This window comes from Trachypithecus francoisi, unplaced genomic scaffold, assembly GCF_009764315.1.
Source record: "Trachypithecus francoisi isolate TF-2019V2 unplaced genomic scaffold, Tfra_2.0 Lachesis_group4, whole genome shotgun sequence".
NCBI lineage: Eukaryota > Metazoa > Chordata > Mammalia > Primates > Cercopithecidae > Trachypithecus > Trachypithecus francoisi.
Genome location: NW_022681469.1, coordinates 18,241,094 through 18,253,810, shown reverse-complemented (window position 1 = coordinate 18,253,810; position 12,717 = coordinate 18,241,094). Strand labels below are relative to the sequence as shown.

Below are 12,717 nucleotides of genomic sequence, written 5' to 3'. Positions count from 1 at the left end.
AATAGAGGAAGGAGGCTGAGTGTGGTGGCTTACACCTGTAATCCCAGAACTTTGGGAGGCTGAAGCGGGTCGATCACTTAAGCCTAGGAGTTTGAGACTAGCCTGGGCAACAAGGGAAAACCCCGTCTCTACTAAACACACACACATACACACACACACACACACAAATTAGCCGAGGGTGGTGGTGGGTGCCTGTAATCCCAGCTACTTGGGAGGCTGAGGCAGGAGAATCACATGAACCCGGGAGGCGGAGGCTGCAGTGAGTCAAGATTGTGCCATTGCACTCCTGGGCAACAGAGTGAGACTCCTGACTCAAAAAAAGAAAGAAAGAAAACAAATGGAGGAAGGAAAAGCTAAGTTTAGTTGACTTTTCTGTTCCTTATAACTGAAGCATCCTCTTAGGCAGTCACTGCTAAGAGAAGTCCAGATCTCTCTCCCACTTCAGATCTGGGAATCCCGCTGCTTTGGCGGGACACAGCAGCCTGGACACATGCAATTCCAATTGCTTAGCTCAGTATCTGCTCTTCCTCAAATGTTCTATTTCCTCCTTCTCCAAGTTTTTTCTAGTATTGATGATTACATGCCCGCATGTCTGCGTATATCCACTCTACCTGCCCCTCACTTGCACATACATACGGGTTTCTCCCTTTTACCAGCTTGTTTCTTCCCCCAGCCCTCACCCCCACCATAAGCAGTTGGATTCGCCTTTCGCTAAAACCATCAACCTCCCCGAAGATGACTGAACTCACCAAACTCTGAATCTGAGACCTGCTCTGAAATCTCAGAGGAAGCTTTGGGGCCCAAGTTATTTTTTAAATCACAGACATGCATTTAGTCTGTGTTCTGATGCCCTGTTAGTACCACACTCTGACGGTTTCTGAAGGAGGCTCTGGTGTATAGCGTTTTCTTTCATTCAGTAATCCCTGCAGCTGACTGAGCATCTGTCGTAAGTGAGGGAGTTGACATACCATTCTCTCCAGTCCTTAACCTTGCAAGGGAGCTAGCTTCATTCTCATTAGGCAGATGTGAGAACTGACGTTCAGAGATGTGAAGTCACCCACTCAATGTCCTGCGGCCAATAGGCAGCAGAGCCAAGACATGGTTCTGGATCTTCAGACTCTAGGCCCCACGCTTCTTGCTACGCCACGCTGCTACACTGCCTCCTTGGCCACGCATCACCAGCCAGTCTTCCCCCTCCAGCCCCAGAGTCTCTCACATATCCCGTGAGGCTCGCTCTCCCACCCCACCTGCCTGCTCTCTCATCCGAGTGCACAGGTGTCTTCGAGTGTCTGCATGTGTGTTTCCAGCAGCCAGCCCCATTCTCCCTCCCCTTTCTCCTAGACAGATTCAGACCCACACACAGACGCTGTGGCCTGTTACCTAGAATGTCTTCATAGACGTTCTCCTCCGATAAAGTACGTGTCAGCCCCAGCTTAGTCTGCGCGTACCAGTCCACCTTGCTGCTCTCAGAGGAAGACTGCAGTAAATCTTCAAACTCATAGGACTTTCTGGGATGTGCAAGATGGGAGGAAAAAAACAAAGAATTTGAATCAAATTAGATTCAGAGAATATATTAATATATCCCCTCACCCAAATTTTCTTTTTCTTGGAAAAATTATTACCAAAATCAACTTCTTTTATTTCATTCTTAGAAAAACTATTACCGAAATCAACTTCTTTTATTTTATTTTATTTTTTGAGACAGAGGCTTGCTCTGTTGCCCGGGCTGGAGTGCAGCGGCACCATCTTGGCTCACTGCAACCTCCGCTTCCTGGGTTCAAGCAATTCTTCTGCCTCTGCCTCCCGAGTAGCTGGGACTACAGGCATACACCACCATGCCTGGCTAGTTTTTGTATTCTTAGTAGAGACGAAGTTTCACCATGTTGGCCAGGCTGGTCTCGAACTACTGACCTCAGGTGATCTGCCCACCTTGGCCTCTGAAAGTGCTGGGATTACAGGCGTAAGGCACTGTGCCCGGCCTGAAATCAACTTCTTTTATTGTAAAAGGTGTGAAAATCCATGAATAAAAGGTGTGGCTTTTATGTACAAGAATGTTCATGCTATTATGCTAAGTGAAAATAATAAAGTATATGTAAAAAAATACAATCCCAACTTTGTAAACAAACACGTACATAGAAAATAAAAAAGGGGGCCAGGCGCAGTAGCTCACTCGTATGGACAGGGACTGTCTATACTATTTGATACTATTTTTATACTAAACTTAGTGTCAGGACACTAAGTTTCAGCCCATTTATGTAGTCCATCCAAGACTAAAAGGCTTGTGAATAAAGATATGGAACAGTCCTTATTATAGTATAGATAGTCCCTGACTGTCTTATTACAGTATAATCAGGGACTGTCTATGCTATAGGTACACAGCACCACGCCCTGCTAATTTTTGTACATTTTTGTAGAATGGGGTTTTGCCATGTTGCCTGGGTTGGTTTCAAACTCCTGACCTCAAGTGATCCTCCTGCCTGGGCCTCCCAAAGTGCTGGGATTATAAGTTGGAGCCACTGTGCCCAACCCAAAATTACTACTCTTATCCCCCACCCCACTTTTTTTTTTTGAGATGGATTCTCACACTGTTGCCCAGGCTGGAGTGCAGTGGCGTGATCTTGACTCACTGAAACCTCTGCCTCCTGGGTTCAACTGATTCTCCTGCCTCAGCCTCCTGAGGAGCTAGGATTACAGACATGTACCACCATGTCTGGCTAATTTTTGTATTTTTAGCAGAGATAAGGTTTCACCATGTTGGCCAGGTTGGTCTTGAACTCCTGACCCCAGGTGATCCACCTGCCTCAGCCTCTCAAAGTGCTAAGATTACAGGGGTGAGCCACTGCACGCGGCCTCTTATACACATTTTATCTATCAGAAGACAGAGGCATAGAGAGATTAGATAAATTGCTCCAGGTACATTCGGAAAAAGTGGTGGAATCAGGGTCTGACTCCAGGAAGTCTGGTTGGAGACTGACTGATGCTCTTAATGACACAAGGCATTAGGTATGGAGAGCATTTATTTAAGTGAGGCGCATCAGGAGGGAAGCTGCATTCACAGGCTCCAAACTAAAACAGGCTGAATTTCAACAGTTTGTCGTTGGGAACCTGAACTAATTTTCCATACAAAACTGCATTACACAGTGATAATTACATTACTGCATTACACAGTACTGTGCGATACCCAGGCAGACCCTCTATTTCCCTCACATAGTAAGTAATCTATGCTATGAGGAGATGCTATGAGCCCTCACAGGGAAAAGGGGGACAGGAAAGGGCCATTTCACTGGGAGCCAAGCAGTTTCTCCCACTCTCAGGGCCAGGGTAGTAACCACCACCTACAAGTAAAGCCTTGACTGCCCAGAATTAGAGCATGACCCTGGCTGAGTTTGGCCTTTTCTTTGAGAGAGAGAAAGGGGCTGTAGCTGTGCCTTGCTTTGCCATTGTGAGAGCTCTATTTATGTTTAGAAAAGGGTCTCCTTCTGTTGCCCAGGCTGGAGTGCAGTGGGGCCACCATAGTTCACTGCAGCCTCAAACTACTGGGCTCAGGCAATCCTTGTGCCTCAGCTTCCTGAGTAGGTGAGACTGCAGTTGCATGCCACCATGGCCGGCTAAGTTTTAATTTTTTGTGGAAATGGGGGTATTGCTTTGCTGCCCAGGCTGGTCTCAAACTTACGGGCTCAAGCGATCCTCCTGTCTCAGCCTCCTTGTTGTCTGAGATTATAGTTCTGTTTTTATTTTTTAAAATCTCATTGGAAACAATATTTGTATAGGTCAAATTTCAAAATGATAAAGTACCTATGAAATAATATCTGAATCTTTAAAATGTTTTCATAATAAGTGCCCTAACAACAAAAGATATTTGTACAGGTTAAAGGCTCTCCAAATCTCAGCAGATGGCTTGCTTATTTAAAGCACATGCAATGCAGGCCGGGCGCAGTGGCTCATGCCTGTAATTCCAGCACTTTGGGAGGCCGAGGCAGGCTGATCACTTGAGGTCAGGAGTTCATGACCAGTCTGGCCAACATGGTGAAACCTTGTCTCTACTAAAAATACAAAAATTAGCCGGGCATGGTGTTGTGCCCCTGTAATCCCAGCTACTCGGGAGGCTGAGGCAGGAGAATCACTTGAACCCGGGAGGTGGAGGTTGCGGTGAGCTGAGATTGCGCCACTGCACTCTAGCCTGGGCGACAGAGAGAGACTCTGTCTCAAAAAATAAAGTAAATACATACATACATACATACGTAAAACTAAAGCACATGTAATGCAAGCGGGAATCTGGATTATGTGTTGGGGTTTGTTGGGATGGGATTAGCCTTTATCCCAGTGGTTACTGTCAGACACCTGGGATTTCTTTTTTTTTTTTTTTTTTTTTTTGAGACGGAGTCTCGCTCTGTCGCCCAGGCTGGAGTGCAGTGGCCGGACCTCAGCTCACTGCAAGCTCTGCCTCCTGGGTTTACACCATTCTCCTGCCTCAGCCTCCCGAGTGGCTGGGACTACAGGCGCCTGCCACCTCGCCCGGCTAGTTTTTTGTATTTTTTTTTTTAGTAGAGACGGGGTTTCACCATGTTAGCCAGGATGGTCTCGATCTCCTGACTTCGTGATCCGCCCGTCTCGGCCTCCCAAAGTGCTGGGATTACAGGCTTGAGCCACCGCGCCCGGCCGACACCTGGGATTTCAAGACATAGTTTGAATGTTTTGTATAATCTTTCTATATTTCCAAGAACAAGATGCTACTATAAGAGTTCGGGCCAGACACAGTGGCTCATGCCTGTAATTCCAGCACTTTGGGAGGCTGAGTCAGGAGGATTGCTTGAGGCCAGGAGTTCAAGGCCAGCCTGGGCAACAAAGTAAGATCCCATCTCTACAAAAAATAACAATTACAAAAATTAGCTGGGTGTGGTAGCATGTGCCTGAAGTCTCAACTACTTGGGAGGCTGAGGTGGGAGGATCCCTTGAACCTAGAAGGGGAAGGTTGCAGTGAGCCGAGATCATGCCACTTGCACTCCAGCCTGGGTGAGAGAGTGAGACTTTGTTTCTGGAGAAAAAAAAAAAAAAGTCAGCCATGCTTTGCATTTGATTTCTGACACATAAAAGGTATCACTAGTCTAAACAGTATTAGAAAAGTCCAATTTGAAAACAATTAAAAACTCCCTTTAAAAAAATTAAGATGGGGGTAGGTGCAGTAGCTCACACCTATAATCCTAGCACTTTGGGAGGCCAGAGCAGGTGGACTGCTTGAGTTCAGGAGTTTCAGATCAGCCGGGCGCACAGCAAGACTCTGTCTCTATAAAAAATACAAAAATTAGTTGGGTGTGGTGGGGCACATCTATAGCCTCAGTTACTTGGGAGGCTGAGGTGGGAGGATCCCTTGAGCCAGGGAGTGGGAAGATGCAGTGAGCCAAAATCAAGCCACTGCATTCCAGCCACTGCACTCTCACTCATTTTGAGACCGAGTGAGACCCTGTTTCAAAATAAAAGATGGTTATTCACATTGCAAAACTAATTTGCAAAACAATTCATCAAAACGTTTCTCAAATAGCAGCCCTATTTCCTGTATTAAAGTGTTGGTTTTCAGGTGACTAATTCCTATGCAGTAAATCTGAAAGGCAAACAAATTAACATGAGGTCCAGTCCATTAGAAGATCAAGGAGAAGCCAGAAATCTTTACCTGCCCAGTTTCTAGAACTAGTGGGAAAATAGGATTCCAATTACAACATTTGATCTATCATTGTCATGTGTCGGTAACACATGCCAAAGCATTTGGAAAATTAGCTCTTCCTAGCAGTTCTTTATTTTCTTTCTCTTTTCCTTCCTTCCTTCTTTCCTTTCTCCCTCCCCCTCCCTTTCTCTTTCTTCTTTCTTTCTCTTTCTTTCTCCCCTTCCTTCCTCTTTCTTTCCTTCCTTCCTTTTCTTGCTTGCTTTCTTTCCCTCTCTTCCTTCCTTCCTCTCTTTCTTGCTTTCTTTCTCTCTCTCTTCCTTCCTTCCTTCCTCCCTCTTTCTTGCTTTCTTTCTTGTTTTCTTTTTCTCCTCTCCCTTCCCTTCCTTTCATTTCATTCTTCCTCTCTCTCTTTCTTTCTCCTCCATTCCCTTCCCTCCCCACCCCTCTCTTCCCCTCCCCCTCCCTTCCCCTCCCCTTTCTTTTCTTTTCTTTTTTTTTGGGGGGGGGACAGAGTTTCCCTCTTGTCACCCAAGCTATTGTCACCCAGGCACAATCTCGGCTCACTGCAGCCTCTTCACCCTGAGTTCAAGCAATTCTCCTGACTCAGCCTCCCAAACAGCTGAGATTACAGGTGCCTGCCACCATGTCCAGCTAATTTATTTTTATTTTTATTTTTTTTTGAGATGGTGTCTCACTTTGTCGCCCAAGCTGGAGTGCAGTGGTGCAATGTTGGCTCACTGAAAGCTCCACCTCCTCAGTTCACACCATTCTCCTGCCTCAGCCTTTTCAGTAGCTGTGACTACAGGCACCCGCCACCATGCCCAGCTAATTTTTTTTTAAATTTTATTTTTAGTAGAGACAGGGTTTCACCGTGTTAGCCAGGATGGTCTCGATCTCCTGACCTTGTGATCTGCCCACCTCGGCCTCCCAAAGTGCTGGGATTACAGGCATGAGCCACCGTGCCCAGCTAATTTTTCGTTTTAGTAGAGACGGGGTTTCGCCATGTTGGGGAGGCTGGTCTCAACTCCTAACCTTAGGTGATCCCCGCCCTGCCTTTTTTTTTTTTTTTTTGAGAGAGTCTGGCTCTGTGGCCCAGGCCAGAAGGCAGTGGGGCGATCTCAGCTCACTGCAACCTCCGCCTCCAGGGTTCAAGTAATTCTCCTGCCTCAGCCTCCTGTGTAGCTGGGATTACAGGCACCTGCCACCATGCGTGGCTAATTTTTGTATTTTTCGTAGCGATGCGGGGGGTTTCACCATGTTGGCCAGGCTGGTCTTGAACTCCTGGGCTCAAGCAACCCACCCACTGGAGCCCCCCAAAGTGCTGGGATTACAGATGTAAGCCACCATGCCCGGACCACCTAGCATTATTTCTATAGCCTACATAAATGTCAGGGACATCAGTCCTCCCCTTCTGAGGTTCAGGTAGGTGATGAGGCTCCCTGAAGAGGAGAAAGGTGAGCACATTCATCCTCCAACTGCTAAGCTAATTCTGTTCTGTACAATTTTTTTTTTAACTTGAAAGTTTTAGTACCCTCATTTACACATTAACTTTGAGAGAAAGGAAACTGTGAAAGGTTAATGAATGATAACCACATCCAAACAGGCTTCTCTCTAATTTAAACATGTTCAGCATTCATTCCACATCCTGTCTGCATGTTTAATAAGTAAACATGCGAATCACATTTCATTGTGCTCAAAGTGGGTGATACAAAGGCGAGAGGTCCCTGCCTTTGGGGAGCCCACAGCCTGCGAAAGGGGTGTAATTTCCACTCAGCCTCACTTTACTTCCCGGGTCCTCAAATTATCGTTTGATATTTGGTACTTCTGAGTTTCAGAGATGCTAGAATGAGCTGGTTGTTCCAAAGAACTTTGCTTAAGGGCGTTGTAACCTATGCAATAGCCATATTTCCACAACCAACGCCAAACACTGTGATTCTGAGTCGTATTTTGAATGTTCTTCACGACTTCTCCAAATTTTTGTAAATAAAATCCTAACTTAGAGCTCCTTCTGTTTGGACAATGCACAAGAATCTCAAAGCCGAACTCGTAATCCCATTGCCTCTCCCTGATGAGAACCAGCTCCTTGCCCAGTGTGGCCATCCAAAGGTTTAGGTCTTAAACCTGGAAATCAGACTCCCAGCATCCCTCCCACTTACTGCCTACGTCTAACTAGTTAACCCAAGTTTTACCTCCAAAGCATCTCTTGAACCCACCCACTTCTCTCAGTCCCTAAGGTAGCTACACCACAGGGTAACCATAAGACCTCACTGTTCCTCCCCAGCGCCTCTCCCCACCTGCCCACTGGTGCCCACCCAGTCTCCAGGCTGCTGCTAGGATGGTCTCTTAAACATGCAAATCTTTTTTTTTTTTTTTTTCTTTTTCTGAGACGGAGTTTCACTCTTGTTGCCCAGGCTGGGGTGCAACGGCGTGATCTAGGCTCACTGCAACCTCCGCCTGCTGGGTTCAGGCGATTCTCCTGCCTTAGCCTCCCAAGTAGCTGGGATTTCAGGTGCCTGCCATCCATGCCCGGCTAATTTTTTCTATATTTACCTGAAACGAGGTTTCACCATGTAGGCCAGGCTGGTCTTGAACTCCTGGCCTCAGGTGATCCACCCCACTCAGACTCCCAAAGTGTTGGGATTACAAGCGTGAGCTGCTGCACCTGGCCTTAAATGTGCAAATCTGATCATCTCTCTCCCCTTCTTAAAAATGTTCCTGTTTTCCATTGCTCTTAGGTAATAGGCCCAAATCCATACCGTGTGTACAGGTCCAGAAGACTTTCAGGCCTCACCCCAGACCCTTCCTGGCCCCTCGGGCCACACTCCTGCCTTGCAGTTCCTCTGACATGATGCAGTCTTTCTTGTCTCAGGGCTTTCACCTATTAGTTCACTCAAATTGAACGCCCACTCCCCACCCTCCTGCTGGCCTGAGCATCACTTCCTCTTGATCCCGTCTGTTTCCCTGATAGGCTACACATCCCTGCTGAATGTTCCCATGGCACCAGGATTCCTCACAGCACTAACAGCAGTTATGATCACACCAGCTGTGTCCTTCTATTACTGGTTTGGAAATCCTGTGAAGACAGAGTCTCCGTTTATCTCGCTCATTATTACATTCCTATGTCTAACACTCAATAGGTGTGTGGTAAATATTTGTTGGTTGAATAAGTGAATGAATATTTTATTTTATTATTTATTTATTTATTTGTGTTCTGTCGCCAGGCTGGAGTGCAATCTCTGCCTTCCGGTTCAAGCGATTCTCCTGCCTCAGCCTCTCAAGTAGCTGGGACTACAAGCGTGCACCACCACACCTAGCTAATTTTTGTATTTTTAGTAGAGATGGGGTTTCACCATGTTGGTCAGGATGGTCTCGATCTCTTGACCTTGTCATCCGCTTGCCTCGGCCTCCCAAAGTGCTGAGATTACAGGCGTGAGCCACCTCGCCATGCCTATTTCCTTTTTTGAGACGGAATCTTGCTCTGCGCCCAGGCTAGAGTGTAGTTGCACGATTTCGGCTCATTGCAACCTCTGCTTCCTGGGTTCATGTGATTCTCCTGCCTTAGCCTCCCGAGTCGCTGGAATTGCAGGTGTGTGCCACCATGCCTGGCTAATTTTTGTATTTTTAGTAGAGACAGGGTTTCCCCACATTGGCCAGGCTGGTCTCAAACTCCTGACCTCAAGTGATCTGCCCACCTCGGCCTCCCGAAGTGCTGGGATTACAGGCATGAGCCACCATGCCTGGCCCAGTGAATAAATATTTTTAAAGCTGGTTTTAAGTGCCACATTTACCGTTTATAATTTATCTCTACTTCAAGATTAAAAAAAAAAAGCAGCTGTATTCTTGAGTTAATTTTTAGCAAATTGGTTTGAATCCATTTCCCCCAGGATTATTTTCATCTATGGATTAAAAAAGCTTGACTACAGGCCAGGTGTGGTGGCTCACGCCTGTAATCCCAGCACTTTGGGAGGCTGAGGCAGGTGGATGACAATGTCAAGAGATCGAGACCATCCTGACCATCATGGTGAAACCCCGTCTCTACTAAAAACACAAAAATTAGCTGGGTGTGGTGGCACACGCTTGTAGTCCCAGCTACTTGACAGGCTGAGGCAGGATAATGGGTTGAACTGGAAGGCAGAGGTTGCGGTGAGCTGAGATGCGCCATTGCACTCCAGCCTGGCGACAGAGCAGGCTTGAGTCCAGGAGTTCAAGACCAGCCTGCTGGGCAACATAGCAAAACCCTGCCTCTACGAAAGTACAAAAATTAGCTGGGTGTGGTGGCGTGTGCCTGTGGTCACAGCTACTCCTGAGGCAGAGGTACGAGAATCGGTTAGCCCAGGAGGTGGAGGTTGCAGTGAGTCGATATTGAACCACTGCACTCCAGCCTGGGTGACAGAGCAAGACCCTGCTAAAAAAAAAAAAAAAAAAAAAAAAAAAAAAAAAAAAGCTTGGCTAGCCTGGCACCTAGCAACTATTTATTTATTTATTTATTTTTTGAGATGGAGTCTCATTCTGTCACCCAGGCTGGAGTGCAGTGGCGCGATCTCAGCTCACTGCAAGCTCCGCCTCCCGGGTTTACACCATTCTCCTGCCTCAGCCTCCTGAGTAGCTGGGATTACAGGTGCGCACCACCACGCCCAGCTAATTTTTGTATTTTTAGTAGAGACGGGGTTTCACCGTGTTGGTCAGGCTGGTCTCGAACCCCTGACCTCGTGATCCACCCACCTCGGCCTCCCAAAGTGCTGGGATTACAGGCGTGAGCCACCACGCCTGGCCCCCTAGCAACCATTTAAAACATCATCCAGCTGGGTTAGAAACCAAGGATGTGCTGACTTCCATCATCCTCCTCCAGCTGCCAGAGTCTTTCTGCCTGTCTATCCTGAGTGGCCACAGGCAGCTCTTCTCTATGACTCACCATACCCCAGGAAGGGTATTCCTACCACCAGGTGCTCAGGGCAGGGGGCTAGGCAGGAGGAGGCTTCCATTAGCTCTCAGCTTGCATTCTGTTATCAGGTAGCTCCTACACTGTTTACGAGGACCACTCACAGGGTTTCTGCTTTTCTCTATCCTGGATCCAAACCCTAAATGTCAGAAGGAAAAACTATTTCTGTCCCCCATTGTGGCTAATATCCAACAATTTGTACCTTTCAATGAGAAATGACATGAAAATCACTCTTGTAATGGACAACAGCAACCTTGGAAGAGCAAGCACCATCTCTCTGTTTTCCAGTGCAGCTTCTATTGAAATAAATGGCTTTACTAAACCAAGTTTCTCAGAAGCTTCCAGAGTAGCTTTTGCTCTAAACATCAACTAAATGGAACAATGTCCTCCTTTGAAGACTTGAAACATTCAGTTTTTAGACGTGGTAATTCCGAGTTGTCTCAGGGACGTCTTGCTGCCTGAGACGGACCACCGCTTGGCTGGTAAGTTAATTTTAACTGTTAAACCTGTGAGAGCCGAGGGCTGCTGCCCAGCCAGAGAGCTGTGGGGAATCCGTATCGGTCCCATAGAAGATGGAAATTATGGAATCAATAACAGCACAGTGTGATCTGGCAGCCATATAATGACTGAGGTTTTGTGTCCTCAAGAAGTTCTGAAAGTCTTACACTTAAAGCCCCAAGGAAAGGCCAAATCTATATGGTGCCAAAACAATCAGCTGAAAAGTTGAAATTTTGGTCAATGCAGTTATTTGGTTTCATAAAGATCCACAAGCTGTCACATGACCAAGTTAAACTAAAATTTAAAAATCTGAATTCCAGTTAAGACATTTTGAGTATGTAGATACATGTGAATTCAGGATGCTGCTCATACTTAAAAAGTAGGAACTTTTCTTGTTATACATTGGCCTTAAGGCATTCTTGCCAGAGCTATTAAATGTAGGCCATAAAACACATAGAACCCAGTTAATGTTGCTGTAGGAACCTTATCTTTGGAATTTCCTGACATTTGAGGGTTTCTCATTTTCCATTTTAGGATTAAAGGCCTGAGTCCTTGCATTTAATTTCCTGGGGCTTTAGAGAAATGAAGAAAGAAGAGAGAAGACAGCAAATAGAGAGGGAGAGAGGAGAGGAGGGAAAAAGGAAGGAAAGAGAAGAGGAGAAAAGAAAAAATAAGAGAGAGAAATGGGAAGAGAAACAGAAAAACACGCTTTCTTACACCGAGGATCTGAAGCCACAGGTTCTGCTCTTAAGGAGGTGAACTAATGGGCCTATGAAAATAAGCTGAGTACATTCTCTAAGGCACACACAGCCTGGCTATGAAATTCTAAACCCTCATAACCTCTACATCCTTAATCATTTCTTTCTTCAACCTTGGTTTGGCTTTCCTCCCTCAGAGAGGGTAGTGCGTCTGCCAAATTCACGGTACAGTCCTTTTTGTTTTTTAAGAGATAGGACCACAGTGAAGAGCATACTTTATTTTTTTAAGAGTAGAAAGTGAACATCTTGCCCTAATCACCTCCATTGTACTATTTTCACAAAATGAAAAACCCAAAGCCAAAATTGTTAAAACACAGCTGATGCAACCATATTCAAACTGGCCAAGAAAAATTTCATCTTTGGACTGAAATAAGTAACTTTAGCTGGTTATAAAGAAAATGCTGGAAGACCGAAAAGCACAGATGGTAGTTAAGAGAGAAAAGATAATGGGAATAACTGTTCCCCAGGTTGACTCGCCTGCCCAGTGATGACACAGATGAAGGATTCCAGTTTCCCAGAACCAACCTGTCCCTGGGGCTGTGCGGCCTCCTTGGAGGAGCAGCCAGAAGGGGTGTGGAAGGGCTGCTGTGGGAAGCACTGGGCAGGAGCAGCAAAGTCATGGGAGTGCTCGGGGACCCGGGCTTTGGCACTGGCTGGAGAAACGATTTATTATTGGAGATGGATTCAGATTTTCTCAGAACATAAAGAAGGAAGCATCTAAGTTCTTCTCCAGACCTCACGTAACACTGACACTCAAACCTAGTAAAGGTAGTGCAATCATCCTGTATGTATTCTGTACAAAAAAAGATAGTGCAATAAAACCCAAGTATAGACCAGTCCAATTTATTTACTGATCCAAAAAT

The 12,717-nt window shown here is 46.2% G+C and overlaps 1 protein-coding gene across 5 annotated transcripts in view; it reads right to left on the bottom strand.

Moving 5' to 3' along the window:
- Nucleotides 1-12,717, bottom strand: part of DENND2A (DENN domain containing 2A) — a 134,085-nt gene that overhangs the window by 78,003 nt on the left and 43,365 nt on the right. For all 5 annotated transcript variants that reach the window (XM_033192273.1, XM_033192274.1, XM_033192271.1 and 2 more), the window contains one exon: nt 1,381-1,508. In XM_033192273.1, coding sequence (XP_033048164.1) covers nt 1,381-1,508 — 128 coding nt within the window. The remainder of the gene's footprint in view (nt 1-1,380; nt 1,509-12,717) is intronic.